Source organism: Heteronotia binoei, chromosome 8 (assembly GCF_032191835.1).
Source record: "Heteronotia binoei isolate CCM8104 ecotype False Entrance Well chromosome 8, APGP_CSIRO_Hbin_v1, whole genome shotgun sequence".
NCBI lineage: Eukaryota > Metazoa > Chordata > Lepidosauria > Squamata > Gekkonidae > Heteronotia > Heteronotia binoei.
This window is the reverse complement of record NC_083230.1, coordinates 1430873-1448797: the sequence shown is the minus strand read 5'-3', so window position 1 is coordinate 1448797 and position 17925 is coordinate 1430873. Positions and strand designations below refer to the sequence as shown.

Below are 17925 nucleotides of genomic sequence, written 5' to 3'. Positions count from 1 at the left end.
TTGCATTGCAAGAACCTAATCCAAATTTAGCTGATGATCCATTCAGAATACTTTTAGCAGGAGAAAAAATAATTCCTCATAAGGCATTTAAAGTTATGGTGGAACCTCTGCAGCTGCCTAGTTGATGTCCTCATCCAATAAAGCCATTCTGCTGCCTGGATACTAGTGATGCTGAAACAGTGTTCTAAATAAGAGTGTTAAAGTAAATGACAGAGTTTCCCTCAAGTATTAGTTTTAAAGAATAAATAGTGTAACTGATTCAAAGCTAAGATAAAACAGAAATAATAATAATAATAATAATAATAATAATAATAATAATAATAATAATAATAAAACTTTAAAGGGGAGCCCTTTACATAAGTCTTCAAAACCATGAAAAACCACATTTCCTCAATAAAGCAGCACACATAGAATTCAGTTCCGATGACCTAGATGATGCAGCATTCACACACATCTACAGGTCTGACACACCAACATGCAATCACGGTGGGTGCCTTCAGAGTCTTCCCCAAATAAGGTATCAAGTAATCGGCATTGCCATTCATCTGCAGTCTGAGCAGACAGACCCCCTTTTCCACAAGAAATGGCAAGGAGGCTAAGATTTTGGCAGGATCTCGATTGGTTATGCAGATTTTGGTTTAGATAGGGTCATAACTGGCAATGTCTGCTGCCAGATAACAGCCAGAGCAGGATCAGCTGTATTCCTATCATTGACCATATTGAGGGGCTGAGTCCAGAGACCCCACCACAGTCTCTTGAATCTTCCTGTAGGCAAAACAAAAACAAAAAAGAGTGTCGTTATTAGATGAAGTTTACTTAGAAGGGAATAAGATTATGGATTGTTTCTGATAGGGCTGATTAATGAGGACTACCCTTCTAAACAGGTTCCCTCAGTCATTAATATCTGAGATTAAACATCTCTTTCATTCCCCTAAATATTATTTCATGAATGGACTCTTGCTGTGTCAAGGTCTTCCCACACCAGAGATTCAGCAGCTGACATTCATCACGCTCTACTTGCCACAATTTAACTTAGTCATTTCTCAACATGCAGTGAAGCAAGAAGGTAACTTCCTTGAAGTGTGATTTAGGGCTAAGTATCTAAACATTTGCAAACTAAAATATGCACTGAAGAGTAATAGAACACAGTCACATAAAAACTTAACAAAAGAAAGACGTATTCATGGTCTCATTGTAGTATTTCACCATAAACACATGCAATTACACATGCACATTCAAAGAATAAAGAACTTGAGGAAGAATCAATAGCTTTACATATTACCATAACATTATATGAACATATGAAGATGAAGCCAGACTGGTGTTCCATTTAGCCCAGAATGATCTACTCAGATTGGAAGTGGTTCTTCAAAGGCTTGGGTAGATGTCCTTTCCTGCCTTGTCTTCCCAACACTTTTTAGCTGGATATGTCAGGGAGTAAACCTGAAATCTACTGCTTAGATATGCACCTATGACAGCCCCATCCTAATCCCTCCCCCAGGGGCAAGATCTTCCCTCTGTTTTTCTTTCCCTTTACTGACTGACCTACCCAAGTAATGTGTTTTCTTCTTTGCTGAAGAACTCTGGTTGTCCCACCCTATCATAGTATGATATTTTGGATGTTGGCTCAGCCCATGAACCTGAGGAAAGGATCAGGAGCCCACTTTAACCTAAATAACTTAAATGGCACTCAAGATATTTTGAAATTTAAAAATAATGAAATATTTTATTTAACATAGAGGAGGAAATCAGGTGAAATTAGGGGTTGGAATTTCTTTTTTTTCCCCACAAACAATTTTTTATTAATTAATAAAGGGAAAGAAAAAAACCAGCATAATACAGCAAGCAAAAGTTGAATATACATGGTGAACAACAAAACAAACAAAATTACAGTTTACAACTTGATTTTAACTAACAATAAATACTACTATAAGGGGATTATATTTGGGCCATAACCATCACTTATGTAAGTAAAATACTCTTGTATACAGAATGCTTGTTAATGGAGTTGCCATATTTGGGATCAACCTCTATTTTCTCCAGTACCGGATACCATTTTGCATAAAAGGTCTGGGCTGCTTTCACTGGGTCAATAACATCCATGTCTGCTGTGATCTTGTCCATAGTTATGTAATCCCATATTTTGAGAAACCAGCACTCTATACTTAATCCCTGGGGAGATTTCCAATATTGAGCTATTGTGGACTTGGCAGCTGTTATGAGAGTAATAAGCAGTGATCTTTTTGAGGGGGAAGCTGCAACTGAGCTCCAATTGTTAAGAAGCACCATGTCCACCTGCATGGGAACTACAATGCCAGTAATCTTTTTGACATGAGACAAAACTTTTAGCCAGAATGTTTGAACAATTGAACAGTCCCACCAACAGTGTATCGGTGAAACAATCGAACCACATTGATGCCAGCACAAAGGGGAGTATTGAGGATTGATACTGGCAAAGAGTTGAGGAGTATGGTACCATCGAGACATCAGCTTGTAATTTTGTTGGAAAATGTTGATGGATTTAGTATAGAAGGCTTCAGATTCCCATATAGATTCCCATTGGGTTGGAGTCAGCATTATGTTGGTTTCTTGGAGCCAATGATCGCAATATGAAGGTGGAGTCTCACAGACTTGAGATAGAAGAATACTATAGATTTTGGAGATAAGACCTTTAGCCTGCAGAGAGTTATGAGTAACTAGCCTTTCAAATTCCATTGGGGAATTTATTATTAGTGTTGCTCAAAAAGAGGGGCTATTTATAAAGTGGCAAATTTGCAGATATTCGAACCAAGGGAGTTTAAAGGATGCTTTGGTTTCTAACTGTGCTTTGGTTAAGATGATCTTTTTAGAATAGAGTTGAAATAGAAAAACCAGCGAGGTCTTTCTCCATCCAGGAAATGAGGTTGGTTGTTGGGCCGGGGGGAACCATGGCTGTCCCATAAAGGATGACAGAATGGAAAAGTCTGGAGCTAACAAAGAGCGAACATGGTCCCACATGTTAAGTATGGCTTTTATAAATGGGTTAGTAATAAGCCAGCGAGGGCGATCTTTCTGCTTCAGCCATAAAAACTTATAGTATTTGAAGGGTGTAATATGGGCCTCCTCAATAAAGGCCCACTGAGGGCATGATCTAGTGTATAACAGCTTAACCATTGATGAAAGGACTGTGGCTCTGTAGTATAGATGGGAGACTGGGAAGGCCAGTCCTCCTTTGTTCTTTGGTCTCCCAATGGTATCGAAACAGATCCTACTAGGTTTATTGTTCCAGATAAAGTTGGTCAACAGGGTTTGCCATTTCTGTATCAGTGTTGTGGGAATTTCAATTGGGAGGGCCCTGAACAAGTACAAAACCTTGGAAAATTCAAAGGATTTGATTGTGTTAATATGCTCTATCCAGGATAAGGATAGTTACGCCCATGACTGGAGTGTGGAGGATACTTGATGGTAGACGGCCGAGTTAATTTTGATAAGGTCTTTGAGGTCTAGTGGGACAGAGATCCCTAAGTATGGCCAAGAGCTCGTGACCCAATGGTATGGATGGGTAGCTTGTGGAGTAGAATGCATGGCTGAGGAGAGCTTGATAGGGTAGATCAATGACTTAGAGAGGTTAAAGGATAGACCTGAGTGCAGATGAAATTCAGTAAAGAGGCGCTTGGAGTGTTGTGAGGGGGTCCTGCAGGTAAAGGACGATATCATCCATGAATAAGTTTATTTTATTTTCTATGTTGTGGATATTGAGACCAAGGATCATGGAAGATTGTCTGACAAAGTTGGCTAGTGGTTCAATGGAAATAGCAAAGAGCAATGGGGAGAGCAATGGGCAGCCTTGACGAGTTTAATGGGAGAGAGAGAAATCAGGGGTTGAAACACCATTGATGATGAGGAGTGCTTTAGATGTGGAATATAATGCCCCGATAAGAATTTTAAAGGAAATTCAGGCAGACTTGAACAGATGGAAAAACTTACAAATCTCTCTGTTGGGAAGAGTAGCTTCTATTAAAATGAATATACTGCCTAGAATACTTTTCTTGTTCCAGATGATTCCTATCTCGCTCCCTCAAACTTTTTTCCAACAGCTGAATAAGATGACGTCGGCCTTTATTTGGCAAAACAAAAAGCCAAGAATAAAGCTTAAAATTTTGCAAGACAGCAAACTGAGAGGTGGTTTAGCTTTGCCTGAGTGGAGAACTTACTACAAGGCTTGCTGCCTTGCCTGGGCTAAGGAATGGCTACTTTTGGAAAATAAAAGATTACTTGTGTTAGAGGGAGCAGGCTTAGTTAATAATATTTTCTTTTGACATGCAGTCAGGAAATCGATTTTTAGGGTATGGATGGAAATAAAGAGGACATTTTATACTCAGGTCCCTCTCTGGGTATCCCCAGTAGAAGCTTCTTTATATCCTAATGTCTACTGCTGGGATACCAACTATAACTATAGTGTTTTGTTAGATGCCACCAAAAATTTGAATTTAGATGATAATATTAAACTGGACTGGTGGACAAAAACGCAAGTTAACTCCAGATTTCAGACGGATAAAATAACGGGATTCTCTAGAAAACCGAACGATCTTGATATGATAATATATGATAAGCAGAAACTCATTTCCAGAATATATAATTGGTTGTTATTGAATAAAATGCAGGATGAATCAGTTAAAGAGAGTTGGATTAGGTGGCTGAACGATTTTGGGTATAATATTGAGTTGAAGGAATGGGATAATATTGGAAACAGAACTTACAATTAACTTTAGCATCCGAATTCAAGGAAAACCTATATAAAATGGTGTATAGAAGGTACTTAACCCCGGAGAGACTGGCCAAGATTTATCCAAGCTACTCTAATAAATGCTGGAAATGCGGGAAAGTAAAAGGAACCCTATATCATATCTGGTGGCAGTGCATGCACGCCAAAAAATATTGGGCCCAAATTAATATTTGGTGCCAGAAAATCTTCAAAATAAGGCTTCCGCATACACCTGAATTCTACCTGTTAAGTGTAGTAAAGGAAAATCTACCCAAATTGGAGAAAACACTTTTGGTACATATTATTACTGTGACTAGAATTTTATACGCCGGATATTGGAAAGTTGCGAAAATTCCAGAAAGGGATGAATTTGTGCAAAAGTTACTAGAAGCAGCAGAACTAGACATGCTAACAATGAAATTAAGAGGACAGTCTTACCAGGTTTGTAAAAAGATTTGGAACCCGCTGTATCTATGGATAAAAAGTATGGGAATTGAAATGAGGAATCTGAATTTATGCTTTGGTGGTTCCCCACAAGCTCTTGGTGATGGGGGGGAATTGGTGGTGGGTGGTGTTGAATTGTGATATATTGTTGTGACATTTTGTTGCTGCAAGTACTTTTTGTCTTGTAAATATGTTTCAATAAATTGTTTTTGGCAACTAAAAAAAAAAAAAGAATTTTGAACCCAATTCCATTTCTTTTAAGAATGACAGTAAATACATGAGTTCCATCCTGTTGGCCTTTTCTATGTCCAGGGCTAGGATGCAAGATTTGTAGGGCTGGAACTTGCCATATTGGATAAGGTTCAGGGTCTGCCTGATGTTATCTGTGATCTGCCTGTGGGGGATGAAGCCTGTCTGATTCTCGTGTATGTAGTTACCTATAATGCGGTTAAGTTGAGCTGTCAATATGGACATAAAGAGTTTGTAGTCTGTGTTAAGGAGAGAAATTGGGTGATAGGATTTGGGGTTTAACAAATCCCTGTCTTTTTTTGGGATAAGCACTATTTTAGCTAGTTTCCAGCTGTCTGGGAGATGGTCTAAGTCTAGGGTATGATTACAGATGTCCGTGAGTGTGGAAGCAGTTTTTGGGTGAATTTCTTATAAAAATCAGATGGAAACCCATCTCTGCCTGGGGTTTTGTTGATCTTAGAATTTTTAATGGCTGATAGAACCTCCATATGGGTGATGGGGGAGTCCAAGAATGCTTTGTGTGCCAAGTCTAGTTTTTTGATGATATTGTGTTTACGGAGGAACTCCTGGATTGAGGTAAATGGAGAGGTGGAAGAGGGGTTTGGGTGAAGCGGCCTGGCCCCTCCACTCCCACCCCCGTAGTTATGGGCCTGGTGCCCAGTGAGATGCACAGAGCAAAGCTGTCTGGTCCTTGCAGATCTAAGCAAAATGTGGGACCTGCGTCCCTTCTGATCTGTCTTGGATCTTTGAAGAAGCATATGCAGGGTAGACTCTCGAATGTCTCTTAAAGTCTGCCTGAGCAGTCACGCCTTAATGCAGATACAAGCTCAATGCAATGAGGAGTCCAAAAAAATGCCAATGTAAAGGTGGCCCAAAACAAACCTCAAATTCAGACCAACAAATGGTTGGGAGCTGATGTAAAACCAGCCAAATGACATTGGTTATTGGGAGGCAGGCATCTGGTTCATGAGAAGTGAGCCTTTGCCACCCTTCAATTGCCCTGTGGAATGCAAAAGAGTGGCAGGGATCTGGGTAGCCCTGAGCCTTGCTAAAGAAAGATATGGCAGAAAGGTGAAAGGCCATAGTCCTAGGCACAAAGCCGTGCTCCCTTATGAAAGCTAGATATTGAAGGACCAGGGTCTCTGAAACTGACCAGATACATTGGCCGATGTATCTAAGTGACATTCCACCCAGTCATGGTCTGATAAAGTACGTAGGCGAATGTCTGTATGGGAGATTTGTTGAATTAAAGAGGTGGAGATCAAAAGGTAATCAATGCTTGTAGAAGTGTGAAACTGGGAAGAAAAGTAGGTGTAGTCCTAGCGTGACTTCGTCCATAGGGTCACAAAGAGTCGGACTCGACTGTGCGACTGAACAACAACTTCCTTTGCAACTTTGTTTGAATGTTGGTGTGTGATCTCACACACTAATTGTTTGCAGTCTTGGAATGAAACACCTATGCTTAAGTCAGTTAAGTTTTAAAAAATTCAATAAAATTTAAATTGGGGGGGAAGACAAGCAAAGTGGCTACTGCCTAGCTAAAAGCCTTGAGTACACAGACGGCTTATTCGCGAGTTTCCCTTTGCAGGGAAAGCACTCAAACCGGGAGCACTCAAATCAAAGTTAGCCACAGCGTATTGTTGGAACTCTCTGTCTGGGGCAGTGATGCTCTGTATTCTTGGTGCTTGGGGGGGCACAGTGAGAGGGCTTTTAGTGTCCTGGCCCCACTGGTGGACCTCCTGATTGCACTTGGGTTTTTTTTGCCACTGTGTAACACACAGAGTTTTTGATTGGATGGGCCATTGGCCTGATTCAACATGGCTTCTCTTATGTTCTTACGTTTTCTTAAGTCTCCTCCCATCTAGAGAAAACAGCCTACAGTTGACAGCCTGGCATTGTCTGTTGTTGGATGCAGCAAAACGCAAAGCAAATTCAGAGCTCTCACTTAAACAGAAGGTTTAATTCAAGCTCTGTCTTCCCTAAAAGGTAACGAGCCTTGTGAAGCTGCATGATAATGTCTGCAGCAAGCCTCCACATACTGGGGAGAAGAAGGGCAGCTGAAGAGCTGAAGACAAGACTCCAAGTAGACAGCCCACTTCACAAGACACAAAGAGCCCGTAGCCAGCCGCTTAGAGCTGAAAATGGGCTAGAAGCAGGGGAACCATGAGCAGGCTCAGAAAGGCCTCTAGTGGTGGAACCTAATACCTGCAGCAAATAGTCTTTAAGGTGCCACCTACCTGCAGCACTCCTAGTGACAGATTTGGGAATTGCAAGATAAGGCAATTTTTAATACAAGAGTTCAGTTACAAGTGAATGTGACAGTGGTAGACACCAGTACTGCAAATAATATTAAGAACTGAAACAAGTTGTTTGGAAGATGCTACAGAAAGCATAGCACAGCCCAGCGCAGATAAAGTCACCACTCCTAATGAGATGGTGCGAATAACATCTCGCATGTGAACCTGCCCCACCAGGCAGTGCAGAAGCAGAGCTATTCCACCACATATAACTGAGATGAGTTAAACCGCTGACCCCTGGGATGCACTAAAGTTTGCTAGCTATGAAAGAAGATTTGGTCAAAGGGTCGAAGAGAACATGGAAAATGGTCCAAAAGGACATTGATGCAGCAGCCAATGCAACTGACTTGCAGAGCCTGTACAAAACAAGACTGACCCTTGCAGCATACTTTGTAGAATGGAAAGACTTGAGCATCATATCATCAGCATCCTATATAGGTTGAACACAGCTTCAGCTCAGGAAGAAAAGCAGTACCTTCAGGCAGACAATCACAACTGGGAAGATGCCTGTGATGCTGCTCAGGAAGACCTAGAGAAATGAATCAGGAAGGCGGAAGAGGGAAGTCTACTTGGCTGAAGCTGACCACAATGATGAAGGCACTGTTCAGCAGGTGCGCAGGGACAAAGATGCATCCCACCAAGCAATCTCAAACAATGCACTTGCAAGGCCAACTCTACAAGGGCACCATTGGCAACTTCCGCATCATGGCACTCCAAGACTTCCTTGTCCTGCCACTCCAAGGCTTCTGAAGTATCCTGTCATTCACCCAAGGCTTCTTCCTGCAGTCGCCACTTGTCTGAGGCATCCAAGACATCTTGCCAGCCACCATCTCATCATCATCACCTATCCAAGGCTTCGTCCTGCAGCTGCCACTCCTCCAAGGCATCTTCTTGCAATCATCACTCACCTCACAGGTCCAGGTCAGCCATTGTTGCACTCAAAGCAGCCAAGGTCAGGGTGAGCAGTGCCTCGGCAGCCAAGAAGCTAGAGTTAGCTAAGGAAGAGGAGGCATTGAGAAGAGAGATGGCTAGGATGGGTGCTGAGGCTGATCAAACGGAGGCTGATGTAGCCCGATTGTGAGTCAGTATACGGGCCAAAAAGGATGAAAGCAAGGCTGGAAATACCTCAAAGGGAAGCTGAGGCAGCTGAAAGGGCCACTTTGGTCATGGCCCTGCAGGATGGACTCTGGGATCCTAACTCAGATCTTAAACTAGCAGAGCTGAGGAACCAGGCCCCGTCTCAACAGGTGTTGAGCTATGTTCAGGAGCAGAATATATATGCTCAAATGCTCAATGGGGTAGAGGTTGACAGGGAGCTGAAACCCATTTGGGAACTCAACCCCATTGCCCCAGAATTCACGAGGTCACTACAAGTACCCAAAACTACCATCCCAGAGGCCCCCCAATCCCCAGCGGTCCTTGGACAGATGACAGCACCAGAACCTGTGCAGTCACTCCCTCCGAGCCAAGTGGCATTTACAACCCTGCCAGTGATGCCCACCTCAGTTTATGTGAGCACAGTTCCTGTGCGGATGCGGAGCCAGGTAGCACCTGTGGTTCCTCCAGCACTGCTGCAGCTCCCATGCAGACACATGTGGTTCCTACATCAATGCCCCTGAATAATGAGCATTCCCACTCTTGTCATCTTAGCAGCTGTGCAGTATCTCAGAACATTAGACAGACTCTGACTTAAAGAGGTGTCCAGAAGTTTTCAGAACATTCAGAGAACTACATGCTTTGGAAAACTATCTTCTTGGGAACAATCAAGAACATGAACTTAGATGCGGAAAAGCAACTCATGCTCTTGACAGAGTGGTTGGGCCCAGAGTTTGCAGAACAAGCTAGGGACCTGCATGCTGCAAATGTGGCAGATCCAGATACAGCCTTGAAGTGAGTTTGGGTGACACTTGATTAATGCTATGGATCCCCAACAGCAACTGAAACTACGCTAATAGGAAAATTGAAAAGGTTTCCTAAGATAACTGACAAAATCCCTGAGAAATTATGGTCCTTAGCTGATCTTGCAAACTTGCAAACAGCTAAGAAGAATCCAGCATTAACAGGGCTCGCTTGTCTTGACCAGAGTACAGGGCAGATGGAGATCAAAGAGAAGCTACCTCCTGAATTACAGAAAGAGTGGAGCAAAGCAGTGGCTGGCTACAAAGCAGCCTGTCTGGGCCAGTATCCTTTCTTCTCATACTTTGTGAGCTTCATTGGTCAAGCAGGAAGATCCAGAATGACCCCAGAGTGGATGGGCTATGATACCCTCAGACTCTCACCCTGAAAAATCACCCCTATGAGACACCAAAGTAAAAACGACAATGGTCATGTGGAAGACAGGGGTGTTGAATAACACGGCACAACTATCAGAGCTTTTCTGCCCACTCCACAAGAAACTGCACCCACTGAATGAATGCAGAGAGTTTGGAGGAAAGCTATTGGAAGAAAGGAAGGCTCTGATCAAAGAACACAGGGTGTGCTTCAAGTGTTGTGAGTTGAATCCGTCACACTTATGCGCATCCAGTCCCCCTGCAATTGAAACTCAGGAGGAAATAATGGTCAGGATGCCCCTGCTGCAGGCTGAAGCAAAGCCATCAGCACCCACTGCACCCAGTTATACGGCCTGGCAAAGGTTTTCCCTGTATGCCATCTTAGTTGGACAAAGAACTCAAACCCTGGTCAACCCAGGATTCTTTGAACTCTTCAGCCTACAAGAAGAAGTGACACAATACAACCTCAAGACATGTACTGGGGCCTAGCACATGGCAGGGAGGAGAGCCACTGGATTCCAGATCAAATCCCTTGATGGAGAAGTCCAGTACTTTCTGCCAGCATTGCTGGAATGCAACGCACTACTAAAGGACCACAACTAGATACCCACACCAGATGTGGCACTCCAGTATCCCCACTTAGTACCAGTAGCAGAACTACTTCCTACTCTGGATCCAGATGCAGACATCACGCTTCTGTTGGCAACAAACATTCCTGACCTACTGGCATGCCATGAGCTGATCAGAGGGCCTTCTGGGCCTCTGCATCCCCAGAGGCTAGAGCTCAGATAGGTCATTGTGGGGAAAATGCAGAGTTTGCCCAAGAATGCCGACTCAACACAAGCCCCATCTTGATTCAAGACCAGGAACCTCTTCAATGCTAGACCGCTGGTTCCAGTGTCTTCAGATTCAGAGAATCCAACCTTCCTGACACCGGCAACCTTGCTGACACAAAAGACAGGCAACTGGCCAGCACCCCAAGGGAACTTCGTCACCAAAGACTTGTACAAGAAGCAGTGGAGACAAGTTCAACTCCTTGCAAACACCTTTTGGAAGCAACGGAAGCAAGAATATCTCCCAACTCTTCAAAGTCGATGCAAGTGGGAGAAACCCACACCTAACCTGAAGGAAGGAGTCATTGTCTTGCTGAAATACAAGAATGTACCAAGAAACTCTTGGTCCATGGGATTTGTGGACCAGATCCTGCCCAGCCTAGATGGTCTTGTTCATGTCATCATAGACGAGGGCCCAAAAGATCGCCCATGGCCAACAAAGATTTTCACCAGGCCAATCACTGATGTGGTACTACTCTGTACCAAAGCAGAATATGAAGACTGAAGCTCAAGTTTTGCATGCCTTAGAGTTGTCTAGACATTTAGTTAGCAGCATAGCATGTTTTCTACACATAGTTAAAATAGTACTTCATTTAGTGATGCATGGGGCTAGTGGAATCCATAGGATTTCAGACGGGAGTGTGCTGCTCCCATGCAGGGGCAGATAGCTTACATAGGAGTAGGAAAATAGTTTTGTACCTTTAAATGCCAAGGAATCATGGGGTGTGTAGTTTTAGAGCACTCCAGGTCAGATGGTCCTTAGAACAGCCTCTTTATTGGCTAGAATGGGGTCTTCTGACTGCATAGTCAGCCCGGGAAAGTTTGTTTATTGCTCACTTCCTTTTTTTACAACTCTTTGTTAGCTATCTGCCCCCTGCATGGGGGCAGGTTCACCTCTGGTTCTAACATCCAAAGCCTCTTCTGCTGAAACTGAGACAAGGCATCTGTGATGCCATTATCAGTACCTGCACTCAAAAGGTGATGTTACTTGACAGGCACAGGATGACAAATTTATAGATCAGACAAATAAACCACTCAGAGAGTGACAATTGGTGATAGATTACATCAACAACAGCCTGGTTATTGCTCCAAAACTGGACCCTCCTATCCTTGAATGTAATGCCCCAGATGGTAACTGCTACCAGAACCGGAAAAAAATCTAGAAAGGTAAGATTCCTAAAGATGTCAAACCCTACCCAACTGGGAGACCAATGCTAGTGGCTGTTGAAATATACACCAAATGTAATGCTGGCAGAGGCATCCAAATGAATCTGCAAAGATGGTCCTAAGTTTGGAGAGAGTTTGGAGAACCAGTCTGGAGTAGTGGTTAAGTGTGCAGACTCTTATCTGGGAGAACTGGGTTTGATCCCCTACTCCTCCCCTTGCACCTGCTAGCATGGTCTTGGGTCAGCCATAGCTCTGCCAGAGGTTGTCCTTGAAAGGGCAGCTGCTGTGAGAGCCCTCTCCAGCCCCACCCACCTCACACGGTGTCTGTTGTGGGGGAGGAAGGTAAAGGAGATTGTGAGTCGCTCTGAGACTCTTCGGAGTGGAGGGCGGGATATAAATCCAATATCTTCATCTTCTTCTAAGTCTAGGGGGGTTTGCCATATAGACACACTGTTAGGAGAGCAAAGGAAAGTTAACCAAACTGAAAGGTGCCTTGCTTGCACCCTTCCGCTTCCAGATGCCAAGGAGGCAACTGGTGTGCGGTTTAGATATTTGTTACCACTTCAGAACTGGTAGCTTTTTGAGTCACACTGTGGAGGCCGGAGGATGGGATGAGTATGGCACAAGGACAGGAGGCAGATGTTTGTGTGTGGAAGGATTTTTTGGGTCGATTTCAGAGCCATCTCTGAGTCAGCCCAAAGTGCCAGTCTGTAATCACCCTTCATAATCTATATTAAATTATTTAAATATGAAATTATATTTTCAAAAACATATGCCATCAACAATTAATCATGTCGGCTTTTTTTTTTTAAATCACTCATAGTAATCTGAATCTCAGTCAAAAAAAGAGGATTGTGTGAGAAGAAAGATGTCATGAACTCCTTAACAGAGACAATTTAAGTAAATATTTCATTTGTATATGAAAGGAAATACTTCCTCTCCCTTTATCTTTTCCCCAGAATTTAAACTGACTGTGTGACTGGCCCAAGATCATACAGTGTGTTTCATGGCTAAGTATGGAACTGAACTCTGGTCTTCCCAATTGCAGACCAGCACTCTAACAATTACACCACTCACATGCTGGATACTCAATATGAATCTCCAAATGCATCTCAAACACTGGCTTCTCAGATACCCTGAACTAAAACTATGGGAGCATTTGCTTGATTGAAGTAGAGTCTAGGACAGCAGAATCAACACACTCTGTATTTGGTGAATTTGGCTTTTCCTCTTCCCACCCCCATGTACAGTCACACAGAGACCAAACAAAACAAAAATGTTATTTCCGTAACTTGCATTTCTTTCCCCCTAAAGCTGCAAGTCTCAAGATACCAAAATTACCTTAACTTCCAGCATTTAAGCCACAGGCCTCTTCTCCTCCTTCCTCAACACACAGCTAATGACAGAAATATTCCCATATTGTCAATTTCTTTTTCTCTAAAGCAGCAAGTCCCAGGATACCAATATCACCTTAACTTCCTTCTTTTGTGTTGTCTGTTTCAATGATCCACAAGTTGAGTTTAGCGGCTTTAGGCGAGTAGAGAGGATGAGACTGTAGAGTTTAAGCCTAAGAAGCTTCATGAGGAGGTGGGGGGGTGGATTGCCCCCTCCTGGAAATCTCAGGGGGCATGAGTCCTGCTGCCCTTCTATAGTTTACACCCCTACTTGGGAGTAAGCTAAATCATTGCAACACATCTATGCCTTCTCAATGGAGTGCCTTAAGCCATTGCTTGAATGGCTTAACTGGAAAACTAGCTGCATAAAGCACTGGTTCCCATTCTAGGTACCAGTTCTAAACCTGTGGCAAAGGAGCAGGTGCATACTCTGTGTGCATAAACCTGACTCATACTATGTCACCCCCCCACACACACATGTATATATTCAAAGGGTAAAACTGTGTGGACTTGGTATCAGAAACATCCACAAATGAACAGATCCACTGGTAGAGGAAGAAACACATTCATTCCTTCACCAAGGTATCTGAAAAATTTCCAGGTAAGTGTATGAATTAATTTATTTAAAATTACTTCAAAGGTAGTGTTTCACACTGTAGCAGTTCAGTTTCTGAAGGTGCTGTGAATATGAAAAAGAGGGTGAACTTTTATTTATGGACCTTGAATGCTCCAAGAAACAGTGATCTATTGGCACAGCTCTATAAGTGAACCAGACTAAGGATCCTCAAGGATGAACAACTGGTTATGACAATGTTTGTGTTTGCCAAACACATGTCTGACAGTTAACATGTCAAGGATACATGTAAGGAACTAGAGAGATCTGTGTAGTCTCCAAGAAGAACTTTCCTCCAATAATTATTTGTAACTTCACTAAACTGGGTATTTAGGAAGCAGTAACATGGATGCACAAACATCCACCATTCTGAATGTGATTTCTTCCATCCATCAAAAGTGACACTTGCTTACAAAGTGGGCTGGAGATTCAGATATTTACCATGGAATAGGACCTATCCATAAGGTGTTCACAGTATTTTCAGTTCACATTATTAAGCCTCTGTGCAGGTAAGCCAATTCACTTGCTCTGATATTAACCCCCTTTACAGACAAGTCTCTTGAAGGAAATGGAAGCAGTGATGACATTGCAAACTCAATGCCATCGCTGGCTAAGTCATCACAGAGAGAATTGAATGGCCAAATTTGTAAACAAGAGGCTATTTACATTTCCTCCAATGAAGTTAAGGGCAGCATACAAGATTCTCCTTTCTTCATCTTCTCCTCACAACAACCATGTGAGATAAGTTCAACTGAGAAAAAGGGAGGGGCTGGCCCAGAGTCACACAGGCAGCTTCATGGCAGAGGGAGGACTCGAATCTAAGGTCTCCCATATCCCAGTCTGACAATACTAAACCACACTGGCTATGTCATCACAGATAGAATTGAATGAACAAATTTGTAAACAAGAGGCTACCACACAAACTCTTCACATTGATAAACAATCTCCCATGCAGGGAGGGAATCTTCCCAGTCTGTGAGGAAAAACACCGCCTGAACAGGCTCAGGATACTATTTCTCCTTTTTCAATAAAATAATACAGCCGTTTTTTCCCATTCTCCACCCTCCCTGAGAATCCACTTAGTATTGTTTTCTATGATATGCTAAAAACCCACTAAACTTTGAAAAACAAAAACGAAAACATAAAATAAGAAAAAAGGAACTGACCATCCACACCACATGAAAAGTTGCAGAAAAATGAAGAGAGGAGCAGACGTCATGGCAGAGGCACGACTCGTTGTGCATATAGGCTGATCCTATTAGTAACAGGCAAAGTAGCAAGGAAAGGAAAGGAAAGAAAACACAGAAAGAAACACATACAAAGATGAGATCTCATGCAGTTTGCTCGCTATTAGCAGAGTTAATGTGAGAGCATTCACCCAAGAGCAAAGAGTTTCACAATGGGCTCTGCAAAATAAACTTAACCAAAATATTACACTGTCAAGGTTACAGAAACACGCAGTTAACACACTGAAGAGCACACCAAGCTAGTGAGCAAGACTCCTTGTACTTTCACACAGAAGACTTGTGTTGCTAGGTCAACCAAGATAGGCCAAGATTCTTTCTCCTGATAGTTTGCCAATTGCCTCTAGCATACTGATTTTCTTACAGGTATGTAAATTCTTAAATTTATAGCTCCTTCTCTTAACTCTTAATTTAATGTTCCACTGTACTCTATGTGGCACACATTGTTTAAAATAAAATGAATCTATTTCTTGACATTTTAAAAATGTGTCTACAGCTTTTATGATGTTATTTTAATCTTCATATGTCTGATTTTACTGTTGTAAGCTGCCCTGAGCCCGCTTGTGGGATAGGGTGGGATATAAATAAAATAAATAAATTAAATTAAATTGTTTCAAGATTCACAGTGAATAAAGATCCTGAAAAGTAGGTACATGGGAACCTTTCCCCCCTCCTCAGAAACAAACAAACAAAGAAACAAAACCAGACCTCACTCCATGTAAATTTCTGTTATGGAAAGATATTTGTTTTCTCCCTTGCATTAGGGGAAAGCTCAAATCAAACCAAGAAGCATTAGAAGAAGTGCAAGTCACTTGTGCTTGCACTGTTAACATTTCTTTTGGACATGAAATCATTTCCAATATTCACATGAGTGAATGGCTGCTTTTTAATCATAGGGTTCTCAGGACCTTCTTCTATAAGAAAGACCCAAGGAAAATCTCCTCATCCAGTTTGAAGTAGGAAGAGCAGTTGTATGTTCAAGTATACTCAGTGACTTGGAACTGCCAAAGCTTTTCTGCAGATAGAGTGGCTTCAACCCACAGATCATGACTTTCTTGCATCCCCCACCCTGTCGCAACCCCAAGTATCAGAGGAGGAGGAAGGAAAGTTTATTGCACTCCATGGGCAGAAATTGTTTTGTGCACAGAAAGACTCTGGTGGATCCAACCAAAGTCACAATCTCCTTTCTGAGAATAAACCATTGTGTGCACATGCCCTATTCTTTTTAGAACCTCAGTTCATGTGAAAATTGTTGCATAATGTAAGATCTTCTTGTATGGGAATTCTTAATTGTGTGAGCTTTCTTATCACTATACTAGTTTCACAATTATATTACACTGGGTTTGATAGAGACTAATTTGGCAATTTCCCCTTCCTACTGCAGACCCACCTCATGGCATTTCCTTATTCCTCCAAGCCCAGCATTTTGTGGGGATCACTGGGCTGAAGTGACAGATGGCAAATTTCCATTCTGCCATTGGAAAACTTTGATATTTGGTGGAATATCAAGCCACTCTTTTATAAGAGGAAGAGATACTTCAGTTGGAGGAAGACTGAGTGGAGGGGTTGTTAAATAACACCTACATTTTATGTGCATTTTTATACATGCTCCTTCATTTATCTCCCTAATTTTCTTTTCTTGGCCTAGAAACAGAATACCCCTGCCCACCGGTGTGCACACACACACACACTAAATGGCTGCACCTTTGCTAAGTCCAGCAAAAGTGTTATGGAAGAGTTTAATGGCAGCTCATCATACTGATGCTAAAATGTTGGCATGTAATTCTACCAGTCTAGCAGCCAGATTTTTATACATATATCTTTGCTAATATAACAACTCAGGTGATCTGGATGTTACAAAGACAACAGAAAGGCCAGATGCATCAACTCCCTTGAGTGAAGAGAGACAATGAAGTCACAGTTTAGAGTGCAGTCCACAATGAATTGGAGAAAGCTGGAGGGAGGCAACATAGCTTGCATTAGCAAGGCCTTAATGCTGCATGTTTTATAGTCAGTTTTTCAAAGGGTTGGATTGGATAGATCTGTTCCAATAGTAGTGTTTTCCTAAGGCACAAGGTGCTTTCCCTGCTTGAGGTGCAAGGCTCTCTGCTGAAGAAAAGCACTGCTATTGGTGGAAAGATTCGTAGGATCCAAATGAAATATTGTATGGACAAGAACCATGGGAAATGGATTGTTGCTTTTCCATGTGCATGCACAGAAGACAAGTTTCTCTACCTAACAGCAATATGGGAATTCTGTGTGAAAGTACAGTAATACCGGCAAAGGCAACTCAGAAAAAGCAGCTGTTAAGTTCACGTTCATCATGGCAACACTTGAAATAGAGACAATGTAGTCCAGAGTCAAAAGTATGAGTAATGAGAGAGAGGTTACAGCGGTCAGGCACTTAAAGAAGCATTCTCAACATTTCCTATGGATGGGAAGGCTCCTCTTCGCTTACCGCAGCATCATCATCAAAGCAGACTTCAGGTCCTTTCCTGTATCTGGGCTGCTGAACCATTTCACAGGGATTAGGCCCTTCATCTAAATGCTGGTTAAGGAATACGGATAATAGACTGGCACAGTCCTTTACATTTAATTCAATAATATCTATTTAAATATTTTGTCTCAATTTTATTTTTAAACAATTTGTAAGTGATCTAAACTTGTAGA

At 42.3% G+C, this 17925-nt stretch overlaps 1 protein-coding gene across 4 annotated transcripts in view; it reads right to left on the bottom strand.

Annotated features, from left to right (window-relative positions):
* Positions 1–618: 618 nt before the first annotated feature.
* CACNA2D1 (calcium voltage-gated channel auxiliary subunit alpha2delta 1) overlaps positions 619–17925 on the bottom strand; it is a 1217365-nt gene continuing 1200058 nt past the window's right edge. For 2 of the 4 annotated variants that reach the window (XM_060244655.1, XM_060244657.1), the window contains 3 exons: positions 17714–17796; positions 15178–15266; positions 619–765 (listed from right to left, as the gene is read on the bottom strand). In XM_060244655.1, coding sequence (XP_060100638.1) covers positions 708–765; positions 15178–15266; positions 17714–17796 — 230 coding nt within the window. In that variant the 3' untranslated portion in view covers positions 619–707. The remainder of the gene's footprint in view (positions 766–15177; positions 15267–17713; positions 17797–17925) is intronic. The other 2 variants (XM_060244656.1, XM_060244660.1) reach the window with 1 other exon arrangement.